This window comes from Phasianus colchicus, chromosome 5 (genome assembly GCF_987193195.1).
Source record: "Phasianus colchicus chromosome 5, bPhaCol1.hap1.1, whole genome shotgun sequence".
In the NCBI taxonomy this organism is placed as follows: Eukaryota; Metazoa; Chordata; class Aves; order Galliformes; family Phasianidae; genus Phasianus; species Phasianus colchicus.
The window spans coordinates 47045123-47061984 of NC_143440.1; the positions used below are offsets into that span (position 1 = coordinate 47045123).

General features: G+C 36.2%; 1 protein-coding gene across 3 annotated transcripts in view; it reads right to left on the minus strand.

Annotated features, from left to right (window-relative positions):
- Positions 1-4575: 4575 nt before the first annotated feature.
- The window catches only part of DICER1 (dicer 1, ribonuclease III), a 64785-nt gene continuing 52498 nt past the window's right edge, over positions 4576-16862 (minus strand). For all 3 annotated transcript variants that reach the window (XM_031593045.2, XM_031593044.2, XM_031593043.2), the window contains exons 25-29: positions 14599-15481; positions 12613-12881; positions 9820-9982; positions 9642-9717; positions 4576-9360 (exon numbers count right to left, since the gene is read on the minus strand). In XM_031593045.2, coding sequence (XP_031448905.2) covers positions 9195-9360; positions 9642-9717; positions 9820-9982; positions 12613-12881; positions 14599-15481 — 1557 coding nt within the window. In that variant the 3' untranslated portion in view covers positions 4576-9194. The remainder of the gene's footprint in view (positions 9361-9641; positions 9718-9819; positions 9983-12612; positions 12882-14598; positions 15482-16862) is intronic.

Below are 16862 nucleotides of genomic sequence, written 5' to 3' on the forward strand. Positions count from 1 at the left end.
CTGTGGTCTGGTCTCATTACAGAAACTTTTCAGAACCTCTCTTATGATAGCAAGGAACCAACTTCTGAGTATTAGGTTAGACAAGATGGTCAGTCATCTATTCAAAAACTTAAAGCTGGCACCTGAGCCATCAATATCAGATCTTGTCCTGCCTGCTGGACTTCAGCAATACAAGTGAAAACATTGAGCTCCAATCGCTTCTCCATGGTGTGAGACGCATTGTCTCAGTGATGGCTCAGGGTTGGGAAGCTCTTTTGAAAGAGACAGGTCATGCTGCTGTAGGGGATGAGAAAATGCAGCGTGTGAGGTGAACAGCAACAAGGTGAAGAACATCAGGGTGGTGAGCCACTGGTTCAGGTTGCCCAGAGAAGACATAGGTGCCCTGTCCCTGGGGAAATTCCAGGTCAGGCTGGATGGGACTCTGGGCAGTCTGATCTGGTGGGTAGTAACCCTGCCCACAGCAGGAGGTTAGAACTGGGTGGGCTTTATGGTCCCTTCCAACCTAAGCCATTCTGTGATTTTAAGGCTATACTGTTTGGCACTAGAAGATAGCAACTAGACTACCTCTAACAGCAAAAGCAATTTCCCACCCTTCAAACATGGCATCTACTTTGCTTGCTGATGAGTAGTCCCAGCTGGCATTTTAACTATAACTGCTACTCAAACTGTACCTTTTCTCGTAGTATTGCAGACAGACCACAGCTCTCCTCACCAAAGAGCTGATTTGGCTGCAAGGTGGTTTTCACTGCTGTAGGTCTGCACAGGGCTAACATGTAAACCAGCACAAGCTCTAAAATGCCCTGAATGTTCCCTCCTCCTGAACAGGACGTGTTTGGAACCCCAGAGGACTAACTTCAAGGATACTAGAAGCTTAAGGCATCTTAATAGTGGCCAAGGCTAATCAACGTCTGCATTGCCGGGTGGCTAAACTCAACCTCTGCTTCTTGGAAGGCTCTATTTCAGCTGGCCTCCACTTCCCAGTTCCTTCTGTATGTCCTGTTCATACCTTTAATCTGGATGCTAGAACAAGCAAGTACTTGCTCTGCCCATTTCCACCACTGTTCAGCCCTCCTCCACCCCTTCCTGGGAAGCTGATTTATAAGCCAAGATGCCTAGCTTTGTTCCCTTTCCGTGTCTAACCTGTTTCTGAACTGTGGCATTTCTCCCATATTATCTCCATCCTACAGCTGTCTCCATTTGTTGATACGTCTTGGGCTTTGCTGCAGGTCCCCACCCCTCCTTGTCTCAGCCAGTGCAGTTCCTGGGATTTGCTGACATGCACGAACGTGCTATATCCTATGCAAAAAGCAACTGCTTATGCATCTAGTCCAGATTATGTACTGTTTAGTTTAGTTCCTGCAGCTGATGTGCCATGCTGCAGTGTGTTTAACTGCTGCATTAAATAAATCTTTCCCTTAGCGAAACTGCCCATAAACCAGCATTTCTTTATCGTAAACTGTCTACACAGATTGCTGTATCACTATTCTACACTAATTTGGTGATTTGCAACTGAATGTTAAGTAAAGTGAGGGGTGCTCTTGCAATGCTTTTTCACTCAGCTTTGCTAGGTGGGCCAGTAAGGTCTGAATTCCCCTTCTTCTCTGCTTATCTGTACCTGCTAAGGACTCCATCCCTTATGAGCACCGAGGATGCCATGCAGATAAATCCCACAGAAACATTTAAAGCCCAGCAAAGACATTTGGTTCAGGAAAGAATGGTTACTCTGCCTTCCAAGTGCAGATACCGTTTCCACTACCACAAACTTGAATACTGCTGTTAGAGGCAGAATCCAGAGAACTTCTGTCCTCGATTTAGGGGAGCTTTTTTCTGGCCCAGCCCCACAGAGCCACCAGTTGCCCAGACAATGAGTACGGCTGTCCGTGCCACGCTCATTTGTATAATGAGGGCTCTTTTTGCCTGGAGCTAAGAGGAAGGCGATGAGAGTTACTGGCAGGAATGTAATTCCCTGCTATTCCAGCTAGATTCGCCTTGAAAACGGTAATTTCTAAACCAGTGACTCACCGGTCATGCTACAGCGAGAACAAAGGAGCAGTTGCCATCATATATGGCTGCATTTCTCAATTTTCACTTGAAATTCAGTGTTTCTGTTTCTTATACCTGAAGGACTTTTGTGTAAAGTTCAAACACACACAAATTACAGAGCCCTAGTGGATGTCTTCCCCGTGACTTCAGTTGAAGTTGGACAGGAACCCAAAACTACAGGAAATTTTCAAGTTAACAGAAGAAAATTACTTCAATTTAAGAGTTAGCATGGGGCTTCCAATAAAATATATAAAAAAGAAAAGTAATATTGAAAGAAGACTATAAGCCAGGTAAGTGGAAGATGGTTAAGCTGCAAAGTAAATGATACTGTTTTCATAACGTATGGAAGCCCCTTGGTTATTTTACTTACCGAAATGAAAGTTATTGTTCACATCTTACGATAAGGAAAGACATAATAATAGTTATGAGAAAAATAAAGCACACTTACATGTCATTACTACCTCTGTCTGCTGACAGAGAGATTTCCTCTACGGAAGAGATTCTGCACCTGGACTCCAGCAGAAGGGCTAAGGGAAGCACAGCCAGGCCCCAGAGCTCCTCCTCAGTATTCCTGTGCTCAAAGTTATGATTAGCTTTGTTACTACCTCTTCTTAGGGCAGGTATATTCATAATGTGATTCAGTTTTGAAATTCCCTTTCCTGTATAGTTTTACTTAGGAAGAATAGCAGTTAACCAAACGCATATCTTAACTCTAATTCTGTAATTATGGAACAATTATTCCTGCAAGGAGTATGAGAAACAAGTATTTGTAAATTCTTCTTCAGGTAATGTAGAGGCATTCTCTTTTCCCTTCGTATGGACTAGCCATTGAGTTTTGTCAGGATAAAAAGCAGGTAACTATCCTGAAAACGTATACCTGAATCTTAACTCTACTGAAGAAGTTATTCCTTTTATTCATGGCTTTTATATTGCTTTGCAGATCAAGAAAACAAGTTGATCACTAAGTCAAGCCTGATGTTCCATGAGGTGGACAGTATAGAAGAAATGGTCCTGGGAGTGTTGGTTGGTGCTTGGCTAAACATGAGCCAGCAGTGTGCTCAGGTGGACAAGGCCAATAGCACTCTGGCTTGTATCAGAAATGGTGTTGCCAGCAGGAGCAGGGAAGCGATAACCCCTCTGTACTTAGTAGTGATGAGATCACACCTGGACTGCTGTGTTCAGTTTTGGGCCTCTCACTACAAGAAAGACACTGAGGCCCTGCAGCATGTCCAGAGAACAGCAATGAAGCTGGTGGGGGGTCTGGAGTACAAGCCTGATGAGGAGCAGCTAAGGGAACTGGGATTGCTTAGTCTGGAAGAAACTCAGGGGAGACCTTATGGCTCTCTACAACTCCCTGAAAGGAGGTTGTGGTGAGGTGGAGGTCAGCCTTTTCTCCCACATAACTAATGACAGGACTAGAGGGAATGGCCTCAAGTTGTGCCAGGGAAAATTCAAGTTGGATTTTATGAAAAATTTATTTTCTGAAAGAGTAGTCAGGCACTGGAGCAGGCTGCCCAGGGAGGTGGTTGAGTAACTGTGCCTAGATGTGTTCAAAAAATGTTTAGATGTTACTTAGGGACATGGTTTAGTGCGGAAATACTGATGGTAGGTGGATGGGAGACTGGATGCTCTTGAAGCTCTTTTCCAGCCTTGGTACTTCTATGATGAGCATCACCCTTGGCACCAGTCATCACAGTCATTCTGCATGTAATGGATCACTTTCATTGAGACGACTGTAGATGGCCCCTCCAGTCTTCCTCTCCCACAATGAACAGGAAGATAATGCCATCAGCATTAAAAAAAAAAAAGAAATAAAAAATAAGGGCCATTTTTCTGTCAGATACCTTGGGAAAGTTTTGCAATTCAACCCAGTTACTAGCACTTAGAGGTGAGGGCTTACATAAACTACATACTGGAACTTGAAGGGCCTTACCTATCAATGCTGGGGGATGGGAAAATAGCTGGAAAGCCCTAAGAAGTCCACAGGGTTCCTTAGGATCCTCAGCTGAGAACTGCTTGCTTCATTACAACTGAGCAAAAGGTTACCCACTGCCAAACAACACTGGTGCACCTGTCAGAATATTCCAAATGTTTTCAATATACAGGATAAGTGGAATACTTAAAGGAACGCAAGAAAACAATTTAAACAATTTTAATTAATTTTGAGACTATTAGCACAAATGAACACTTCACTCTCAAAACATGCTGAATTGTGCAAGCTTGTGTTTCTGAACCCCTATACTTTGGGGTCTCCTAGCTCCAGCAGCAGTTTTGCAGATATAGTCATCAACACAGAGATCAAACTGTAGAACATACAACATCATTTTTAACCTGAGCATCTCTTGAGGGTCTTCACATAGATATGAAGACAGTTCATTCATCAGAGGAAGATGACAGACTTGTATTTAAACAAGGTCAAGAAATAATGTTTTTTTTTTAAATTTTAGATCGAGACAAGAAAAAAGTTTTTGTTAACTCTAGAAGATTTATGAAAAGATTCACAGGAACTAAAAACAAAAAGAGAAGACAATACAAGGTGAACAGACCATAACTTTATTGGAGATATACTCAGCTACAATTATTACAAAAAACTATTAAAGGTAATTGTGATCCATAAGGTGCAGATTGCAAATTTCTGCAGCAAGATTACAGTATGAATGAATTACATTTTATGTCCCTTAAAGACAGCTGCAGCATGTGATGGTAAATATTTTATTGTCCATCAAATTATATTTGTTATTCATTCTACTTGATTTTAACCATCTTTTCAGTCAAACTATTTACAATAAAAACGCCTGCAATTCCCAATTATTGTCCACAAACATTTTTCTCTCTAACTTGCTGCTGCAGTATATTCTGAGTGCATCTACAAAGCAATTAAAGTAGTCTGTGGTTGCCATTCAAATAAAAGAGGGAAAAAACCCAAGGAGTTTATTGGATAAAATTTATTTTTAAGAAATGTAGTTAGCTTTGATAAAAGTGAATTTTAACTGCTAGTGGAGTATACTACAATGACCTCTAGATATTTGCTAACATAATTCAGATTGAGTTACAGTTGATATTTAGATTACATTTCATGGTCACAAACTGTAGTGTTTTTAGTTTTAAACCTAGTAGGAAGGTAAAGAAATCAGCTTCTTGAAAATCAGAGCATTTGGAAAAGGATCAATGTCAGTAATTAAGTACCAAAAATCAAAATCCTTTTCAATTCACTCATATAAAAAAATACAGAGATTTTCAAAAGAATGTTTTTGCAGAGAATCCCACCTAAAGCATATAAACCCAGAATACTGTCAGACAGAAGCAAGTGTAGCATCACAGCAGATCTCAACACTATTTGTCACTTTCAGATTATGGATGCTGCTGTGACTGGGATACAAAGATTTCATTTTCTATACAGATAAATGCATGTAGCATAGTTATCTCATATGCAGTAACATAACCCCCCCCATTTTCCAGTTTATAGTTCTGTATTTACTTACAAGGAGAAGAATCCAAACTCTGCTATATATATATATATATATATCGTACATCATCCCTGGGCCAACACTGTATTTCTCCCCAGCACTGCAACCAGTCTGAATTCTTCCCTAAGTTCTGTACTCTGCAGTCACAACACATTCTATAATGAGACTAAAAATTAAGAGGCTTTTTCTGTACGGACTTTAGCAGCATCAAGCTGAACAAACACTCAGAAGTTGCTACTGGACACTCAATATTCAGACAGAGCAGAGATTTAGTTGAGGTTGACCAAATTCTAAGGACTGTCTTCTTGCAGAAACTACGCTATATGCATAATATGTTGGTTTGTTCAGAGATAATTACTGGAGTGTCAGAGGTCATTCTAATTTTAATTACTTCACATAACAGTAAAATGATGTAAAAAAAAAAACAATAGCTTTAAAATACAACCAAGAGTTGTCACACCCCTTTGTCGTATTTATCCACATACAGTAAAAATGCCACAGACATTGCAAATGACCTATTTAAGTTGTGCAAGTAAATGACACATTGCAGGCATATAATTATCTTTTTCAAATTCAGTAAATCAGAACAGCAGCAAGGCCAAACCACATTTTTCCTCTCTGTTAAGCATTTTTTCCTTGAAATGAGGTAAAGCATGGTACCAAGTGCAATGCTTATTTGTGCTACATGAACAGAACAGCGCAAAAAAAAAGCCATAAAAATAAAAACGCAGCATAGTTAGGAGGACTGTTTAAAGTACAGTATAACAGGACTTAGATAAAAAAAAAACAAAACAAAACAAAAAAACAAGGTTCATGCCAACTAACCCCCACACTATTTTTAAGATGAGCCTGTGTGGCCGTGTGGTTGCTTTTGAAGATGGGTTGCAACAGTCTGCGTACACTTGTGCTTACAGCATGTCAAGTGATCTCTATCCCAACCTTCAAATGATCAGATTTAGGTCTTTAATAGCATATACTGTCCAATATCAAAATCATATCAACTGAAGGGTAAAACACACAGATGTATAACATGGAAACTACTATGATTTTTCTATCTCAAAGGATATAAAATATTTCAATGAGGTCACACTGGAAAACATTACGGCATTTAAAACTCATTTAAAAACGCATCAGCAGCAGAAACTACTTTATAGTCAGCCACTACACATTTCAGATTTCCAATTCATAGGCTTTGTATAGTAACAAAGTGATCATTAAACTGTTCTGAAATACAGAGCATACTTGGTTCAGTTTGTTTGCAAAGACACTCTGTACCACATTACTGCTAACAATCACCTGAAACCCCTGAGAATCTATAACCTTGAAACAATCAGTAAGAAATCATAAGCATTCAAAGACTAACCTTAATTCTTTTGCAACGCAGTTAAAACTACTTAACACTTCACAGATGGTCTGATCAATCTGATGATTGATGTCTGGTGAGAAATGCAGAATTGCCAACTTTCATGATCATGTATTTTCTCTATGAAAATTTACTCCTAGCCTAAAGGAAGAGCTATAACTTAAATTGGTAATCCATTTTCTTCTATAAAAAGGCTACCTCAAAGCAATTTACCTTTGAAAATTTAGACTTTTCCATCTCATTTACATTTTTTTTTTTTATATACACCAAGACTTGCGGGTCTTATAATTTCATGTTACATTTTCATTACTGAAGTAACAAAGAAATGCAAGAACTGTTTTGCAAGCTACTATTTTAATTCTCATTCTGCCTACTATAACAATGTTCTTTTCAAATATAAGAATAGTCCTTCTTGCAGAATTTAAAAAAAAAAATGACTGAGATAGAAAATACATGAACTTTTGAAAACTGTATTTCAGAAAAGCTTAATGCCTACCCCTTGCCACTAAGGCTTTTTTCTTTTGTTGTTAAGAAAGCAAGAGCTGACAGCTTTTGTTTTGTTTTAGTGTGCATTTTGTGAGGAAAGGAATAGGGTTTAAAAGCAGGAAATACAGTATTTATCTGTAATTTAATACATAAGACACAGCATCAAGTTCAAACTATTGTGCTGGAAAATGTTAAAACACCTTGCTCTGCTTTCTCAAACTTCAAGCATAATTAACAGGGCAAAATTGCAGCAAACCTCTACTGATATTGGTGGGAATACGAGACCCACAGCTTTTTAAAAAGGTAAATTAAGAGGTATTATAGTTACAGTGCAAAAATTAAATTTTCAAGCATAATATATAAACATAGCACCAAAACAGAAAAAACAATGCATGCAAAAAAAGAAGAAAAAAAGAAAAGAAAAAAAGAACTGAGGTATTTAAGTGAAGAGTGCCTACATAAATCTAATTAAAGAAGTATAGGCAAAGCCTAAAAAATAAATGTATGATTTTCCCCCCTCCCCCAGTAGATCAAAACATCAATGAGCTAGTTTCTCTAAATTAAGGACCTAAATCACAGATGTATCAAAAGTACGGCAGTTATCTCAAACATCAACTTTCATGTTATTTAACAGCACAGCTTTGGTAGGTGAAATATGCATGCAACTCTGAAAAGTACAGTAAGAAATTTACGTGGAAATATTTCTAAGTGTAAAGGTGCTCTGTTTGTTAAATACGTAACCAATTGACTATAAAATCTGCAGCATATTTTAGGTGTGATATGTCTAAAGTTATTTTGTTAGAATGACAGCTTGCACTGTACAATTATTCATTACTGTTTCCAGTATTGGAACTATCTAGCTTGCAGGTTTGTGTAAAACTGGAATTTTAGCCAAAGACCATATTTTGTTTATGGTATAAAAAAATCTGTAGACTAACCACCTCCTCAGAATTGTTAAAAATAACCTAATTACATATATATGAATACAATTTCTATTATAATCCTGTAATAACTCACAGCTATAGTAATGAGTTGTACTGTAAATATAGAGCTGTATCATTGTAAAATGCATAATAAAATGACGGGAATGTAAAATAGTTTGTTCCAAAAAAGATCAGAAATTAAAGGTTATTAATGAGGGTTTATTTATTTTTAAGGCAAGAACCTTTTTTTTTTTTCTTTTTTTTTTTTTTTAATGCGAGACTATGTGGCATAAGGAAATTGAAGTCTCATTCTACCAGTATGCCAGCCATTTCAATTAAAATCTGTCCCTAACAAATAAGTGCAATAATGATTGGGAATGCCATCTTAATGTAAAAAGATGACATGTAGGAGAAAAAAACAACAAACGAGAATACTGGCACACTTATTCTTTCTTATACCCAATCATCCAGTACAGTTTATCAACTGCTTTATGACTGGCACTAGTGCACAGATTGAAGAATTTCAAGATTACTATATATACATCTAGCAACTGCATTAGGCATAAGCTCCCTGGCCTTCTAACACTAAGCAAAGCTGTACTGACAATAAAAGTAAACCAAAAAAGACCTGACAACAATTATTCTGAACACTTGCTAAATGTCATCATTAAAGCACTCTTGTGATTAAACAAAGCAGAAGTGAGGAAAGAAGACAAGATTGTGTTTGCGCAAAAAACTATAACTACAATTAGTTCCAAAATTTTATACATGTTAAATGTTTTGTTATCTATTCTGTTATCAAACAAACTTTAAATTCTGTCTTCCAATTTGTTCCTCTCAACATCAACATTTTAAAAAATTTGCTTTATTTGTATGTGTTTTTTCCCCATTTTATTTATTTTAAGAGGAGTCTCAGCTGTTTGGGACCTGAGGTTGATTTGCTTTGAGGCTTCGTAGTGCTCTTCTTGCAGCTGCAGATTTGGCAATCCTGTAGCTTCTGCCAACACCTTTAAACTTTCCCTTTCCTACAACTTCCACAGTTACTCTGACCTTTCCATCGTAAGTTCTTTCTGCAGGACTGCAAAAATATACACAGTAATTACTTACTTACTGTCTAGTCACGTTAATGTGAAATACAAGATTGATATTCTTTTCTATAGCAGTAAAAGCAGTGAAGTTAAACAGAAATCACTACTTTTTTTCAGAAAATTATACAAAAACGAATACAAAAATAACCTTAACTTTTTGGAGCAAAAGGAATTAAAAATCACTCATGACTTTTAAAAAATCCTCTGTAGTTCATAAGTACATCTTAAGAACATTTTAGAATGGTGTGTTCCAAAGGAAGCGTTGTCTTACCTAAATTTGGCCGTCTCCGGCTCCATCTCAAGCAGCTCTCGCACTGGGGAACGGGGCACATTAGCAGAAAATTTTTCTATTAAAAAGTAAAAAAGAAAAATAAAAATCGATCTTTGTTCTCTTCAGAGCAGATGGCACTTTATTATTATTTTCTTTTTTTTCAGAAAGCTGACTATACCTATTAATGGCCTCATCATTGGATAGTACACTTGCCAAACCATTTCCAAAGACATTCCACTATCCATATAAATGGCACCAGCAAGGGACTCAAATATATCCCCCATGGCCTTTGGTACTTCAATGTCTTCCTCCTTTTCTTCATCTTCTTCAGATCTTCTGAGCTGTTGGCAATTAAAAAAAAAAAAAAGGTGGGGGGATAGAGAGAGGAAAAGGGAGGAGAAAAGAGAGAGATTTGTTTCTTTTAAAATAAAACAATGATCTTCAGAAATGTACGTTCTCTTATATCCTATCCTGAGCTGCTTCCTTTATGCTTTTTTTCATTGACAGCTTTCTGCAGTGAAATTATTCTTTTATCCCCCAGTGAAACCAAGTTGCTGGATATATCATTTTTCAAATGGGAAAAAAAAAAAAGTCCCCAAACACCATTGCTTAGAGGACTTAAAATGCTTTGTGCATTCCTCCTGTAATAATTCTGTAGCATTTCACCATGGGCCAGTTTTTGCCAATAAGAAACAGACTCAGTTCTATCAATCAATAGTCGAAAGCTACTCATAACAAAGGAAGACTTCATACATTAAAGACCTCCTAGAAGGAGACTTTAAAAATCTCTAAGTCAAGTCTGTGGATGAAAGTCAGATGCACCATTTCTTACTTCATTCACCCAGAAGACCATGCATAAAAAAAGCATTAGTAAAGTAAACCACTATTAACTGATAACCATCAACATTAGACTGAGCTAACAGGTACACTTAGGTATTTTTTAAACATAGCAGGCAGTGTTTTTTTGCTACTGCACTAATTTAAGTCTAAATTAAATTATCATTAAAACTAAACTTATGGTGTCTATCTTGCAGATCTTGAGTTAAGCCACTCCTTAATTACAAATATTTCAAATATATATAATTTGCATTCACTTTAGTGCAAGTAAAGTAATGTAAGACAAAGAAATGTTTTGGATTATTACTGTCCTAATGAGAAATATATATTTGTCTTTTCCTCAGCAGGCAGCCCCTATTTAGGGTGTAAGATGCAATTCAGATCTCTTAGCAGTCACTACAGTCACTAGCTAGTCCCTTCTAAAACATTTCTCCCTAAAATAAATCAAACAATAAGTCAAACCTGATGCATACACCCTCCAAAGTGGAATTATGATGATTAAAAAAAAATAATGAACTGTGTTCTGAAGAGTGTATTTCATTTCAAGTTCAAACCAAAACACTTTAGAATTATACAGTACTTAAATAACAGAAGGTGAGAGAAATTATGATCAATAAGGCAAGGAGCAACAGATGTTTCAGGAGTGAGAATTTAAAAAAGCAAAGCAGATGATGTGGAGACACACATGGAAACCAGTCTAGCTGGCATGGACTGCAGAAACAAAGACTCTGTGCATTAACTGTGATGAAATAAGAGTTTCAGTAATTCAGTGCCAGACCAAGATAGGGAGCAGGCATAGGGAGAGTGAAACAAGAATTTTATTTGAAACAGCTATCTCACAATTTGGTTGCAACTTGGATCAAAGTTTCTAGACCATCTTTTTACACACCAGCAAAAACTGAACAAAGCTAGAAATCACTGTTATGATTAGAATCTTGAGATTCTAATCTTTTTACTCATGTTGTGAAAAACGTAGATAATAGTTTGGCTTTCTGATGAGAAACAATTATCTGAATTTCAATAAAAATTTTCTTATTCTTCTCTTAGTTTTCTCAGCCTTCCCATAAAACACATGGATTTCACTCTCTACCAGATGCAAGGGCTGTAAACACATAAGTAACTGAAGGCTTTTGATTCCTAAGCTTTAAATTGTCTATCAAAAAGAAGAAATTACTACTTAAGTCAAGGATAACATGTTTATTTAGAGCTAGAATATTCTCAGAATATTTTCTATGAAGTTAGTAATTGTTTTTCAGAAGACAAACTAATAGGAAAATCTATATATTATTTTTTAAAAAGGATTACAAGAAAGTCTATCTCTTGCAGCACCCTGGTTAAAATTTCACCCAGCAGGCCCTTGTGCTCATACGTTTTCTGAGATGCTTATCAAATGAGACAGGTTTAGTCCATTCTTCAGTAAATGTTCGTTTACATTTACTTCAAGTATTTATATTTAATTCAAATATTTCATTTACATTCATTATATATCTCAGATATGATTAGTTTGCAGGTCTTCAGCTAAACTCTTTTTCAAGTGGTTTATTTAAATGATGCCTATGTTTCCTTGTCTGGCAGCTCTAAAGCTTCCAGGAGCATTTCAAACATTCTGGAGCAGAGTGCAATGACACATGCTCCAGCAAAAGTCATCCAGAAAAAAAAACAGTGAACATTTCTTACAGTGTGCTACATTAAATAATCCCAGTATTTTGCCAAGCTAGTACTGTTTTTGGTATCATGTGGATATCCTATCTTGAGTCAGCACTGTGTGACTTAATGCTTCTTCGTTACTGTCTACAATACAGTAGGCTTCCAATCAAAGAAGCAAACTAAGAACAACACAGGGAAAAAAAAACTACGAGCAACACAAAGGTGGAATATTGAGAGAAATCAACTGTCACTGAAAAAACTAGGCAAAACAGGTCTCTGTTTATTTTTTTGATGTTTTTACTCACTGTACACTTCCTGAATATTGTATTTTGCTCTACGTATTGCATGCTTTACTACTGAGAGCCACCTGCTTATTTGTGCTTAAGACTAAAACATCACAAAAATGTGCATCATAATAAGAAATCTAACATGCTACAAATCATGCTTAAAACATTTTGTTTTTTTTTTTTTCTCTACCATCACTAACCTCTGAATCCATTCCTTGCATTTCATTCTTTTCCATTTGAAACTGCACAAAGTCATCAATAACATGAAACAGCTCAGGAGAGACAGCTTTGAAGTACTTGTGGTAGTCATACTTTACAGCTAGCGATGCAAAAATGGTATTATTGACTAGAGCAGATCGCAGGTCAGTAAGAACTCCTGGTGAGTGTTGCCGTGGGTCTTCATAAAGGTGCTTGGTTATGAGGTAGTCCAAAATTGCATCTCCCAGGAATTCTAAGCGCTGGTAACAATCTTAAAGCATTGGAAATAAAAGAAGGTACAACAACACAATTAAGTTTAACACACACATTCTTTCCAGGCCTTTCTGGAAAGGAGATTTGGTATACTGCCATGTAAATTCCACAAAGTAACCAATGTTCAAGGAAGAGCAAGCATGTTGTAAAACAGGCATCTTTGTCCTTAAAAAGATTGCTAGTAAATTATAAAAATAAGTAAATTATAAAAATAACATTGAGCCAAATGTTAATTTGTCAGGCTAGCAAAACACTTGTATATAATCAATTAATGCTTATGTTCAAAGTCATCCGATTGTGCTGAGGAAAGTATACAAATCTGAAAGGGATGACAACTAATGCTGCAAATATGAATAAAAAAGTAAATTCATTAAAAGCAGGGTGACATATGATGAGGCTTTTTTTCTTCTTCTCCTTTTTTTTTTTTTTTAATCTAACTTGCCATACATTTAGAATTCTTGAAATGCATTGAACTAAGATTCTCATTCAGAATGAATTTGTTTATACTGAGAAATGACATCAGCATATCTTTGTTGTTTGGATAACTGACAAGGCAGATGGGAAAGGAGAGCTATGGAGATCTATTTTTACAATATAAGTAAAACCAGCACCACCACAGAAACGATCTTGAAAAGCAGACAGGAACAGGTGGGAAGAGTAGGAAGTCAAAACTCCTACAAAAGTAACTTGACAGTGAAATGGCTAGTGGGAAGATTGACCCTGGTATCTAAGATACTAAGATCTCAATTAATGCCCTTTAAGAAAAATCCAAACACTTAGCTGTTACAGCAACTCTAAATTATCTTATATGGTAATGAAAAGGGAATTAAAAGTTTCTGCTACAAGCAAAGTAATTTCAACTACTTGCCATGCCTCAACATTTCTCCTTGATAGTATATAAAAAGGAATAATCTACATTTTATGTGCTTTGTGAAATTTCTATCAAAAGTAAGAATGTACATAGGTAATGCTACCAAAAACAGAAAAGCAAAGGAACATTTCAGTATTTCATCAGAACTATTTCTCAATGTACTAACTTTTCAAAATGACTTATTCCTTTAATGGAGGAAAGGATTTCTTATTTCTTGGACTAAGGAACAATTCACTATGGAGAAAAATTCAGACAAAGCAAAAGTAATTGAAGAATATTACAGATTTGATCTGCTGTTAGATAACATACAGGAAAAGTAAGCAATTGACCTGAAATTAATATTATTTGGATTTAGTAAACTACTTCAAACTTTTCCATTAAACATTTACTCAATAAAATATCTGAACTTAATTTAAGCCTTCAAATTCTCAACTTAAAACTGAAGTCTCTGTAAATGTTGCATAATCTACTTTTAGTATTAGATATACACTCAAAGAATAACATGTTTGGGATTAAATTGTGTGACAAATTGCTAAATATATTTGCAAAACATGATCAGCACTTTCAGATTTTCTGCAATTACGTGTGAATTTAGCACAGCTAAATGAAAACCTAACATTAGTCATGTGCATTAACCATAGAGTCTCAAAGATGCATCCTCATCAATTAAAAAACTATGAAAAATCATTAAGATATGGCTTCAACAAGTATCTCCCTTCTAAATCAGGGCAAGACACTGTTTTATAAGACTACTGACTTCTTAAAATAGTACATCAGATTTAAAAAAAAAAAAAAAGACTACATATGGGAATACAACAAAACACTTTTCTTTAAGACAACTTACCAGTAATGGTATTATAATGGTATGAGGCATGAGTAAATGCCTGAAGAAGATACGCCTTGTTCTTAAAACTGTAATTAATTTTCTTCTCAAAGTTTTCAAAACCAGAAATAAGGTGATTCAGGGTTTTTTCAGCATCTGGGTGATCAAACATACACCTTGGTGGGATCTTCAAACAACCATACTCCAGGTCTTTATAAAGAGAAGGCTCTGAATTAACTATACAAGCAGAAACAGAGTTTGGTGAAAGATTCTTCTGCTCACTGTTACAGTTCTCTCTGGTCGCACACAGAGTGCTTTCCCAATCAGTCTTTTTAATTACAGGGAGCACCTTCAGCCCCAGTGAACACAGGAAAAGCTGAGCAGCTCTTTCACCACAGCTGGTTAGATAGCAGCCCAACAGGGCTTCCACACAGTCTGCAATGCTTTTGTCAGCAATACACTGCTCTGTATGCAAATCATATGAGATAGACTGTTTTCCTGCATCGACACCACAGTTTTCTTCTGATGGATTCCAGAAGCCAACTACAAAATCATCCTCTTCAACAGCCTTGCTAGGATCCAGATAGCACATAGCATCCCAAGAACTATAGTCAAAATCATCAAAATCTGAAGAAAACGGAACGTTACCCAGGGATGACTTTTTGGGTGCCTTCCATTCATAATTTGAATCAGTGGTTGAAAAGTGAGAGAGAGAAATTTTCTTCACAAAAGCCCCCGATCCCATTAACATACTATCTATAAATTTGATATGCTCTTGATCATACTCCAAAAAATCATCTTCAAAGTCTGTTTCTTCCTTGGGCAATCTCCACATCAGGTCTTCATCCTCTTCATCATCATCATCATAGTCAAGTTTACCATTAGCCAACAAATTCTCCTTTGTCTATGAAAGAACACAAAAAAACCAACATGCTACTGAAGAGAAAAATATGATTTTATTCCAGAATTGTCATAAGAATTGGATATGAGTAGTATCTGCTAATAAGCCTGACTTTTTTAGTTAATAGCATATTGTCTAATCAGATACACAGCACAACCTCAATTAACACTTGCATTCCAAGTCTATAATAATTATCTTAGAATACACTACGAAAGTTTAAGTAATAAAGGTTTTGTACATTTTACATACAACACATGCTGTGTTGCATAGGAACACATGCTGCTATGTTTATTCAGTGCACATGAAACTGATTTACAAAAAAAAAACAACACTAAGTGCATATTTGTATGTTGAAAAACCTAAATAACCACTTAGACTTTAACGCTTCCATAATTGTGTGAAGCAGCAAAATATATTTATTTATGCTCTCAAATACAGTTGAGTTGCAAATAACTTGTAGCCTACTCAGCAAACTAATTAAAAGTTTAGTCAATCAGTGTAGATGATTCTTATAAACCAAAAGAGGAATCTAATACAGATTGGCAAGAATTAAATTCATGTTTGGGAGACTGTCCTGATTGCCTATGTTAGGGATTCAGTAAGTGATCTGCTTAGAAGCAGAAGAAAAACAAATTAATAACATGTAATTTTAACACACATGAAACCTCTCCGGCTTCTCAAATGTTTTGCATCACCAAGATTTCAATAAAGAATGTTTAAGAATGGAAAAGCAGATAAATGACACAGTCACGCAACATAGATTTTTGTCTGGTACTGAACAGCGACCTATACATTAAATCATGATGTAGGATAATGATATAATGCAAAGGGAACCAGTATTAATCCAATCCTTTAGATAGGTACATAGCTTTTTTTTTTTTTTTTTTCAGACTATACCCATAACCTTGTCTAATTAAAAGTTACATTTGTCACCATTTTTAATATATAATTACATATCCACAACAATAAAAGTAACAATGTCTCATATCTTTTCCCTCCTCACATGGAACAAATCGGTGTACGTTGAAATAAATTGTAAATTGAACACAGATACGTCCAAGCGATACAATGCTGTACAATTTGCTGTGGCCCCAGTCCAGGAAAGCACTCTAACATATTAACTAAATGCATAAGTAGCCGTCCTTATATCGAAAGGACTATTCACAGGCTCAACCCAGCATCACTGATGTCAATGGGAATTCTGCCACCAAATTTGATCGGAGCAAGATCAGATTCAAAGTGCTTTTCTGGATTGGGTCTTGAAAGCCAACACCATTTTGAATCAAGTGAAACAGCCTAAATCTGACCTTAATCTATGTATGGTGTGCTGTAGTCTCAGCTACCTAATCTTGCAAATCTGTGAACCAGATGCTAAAATTGGGGA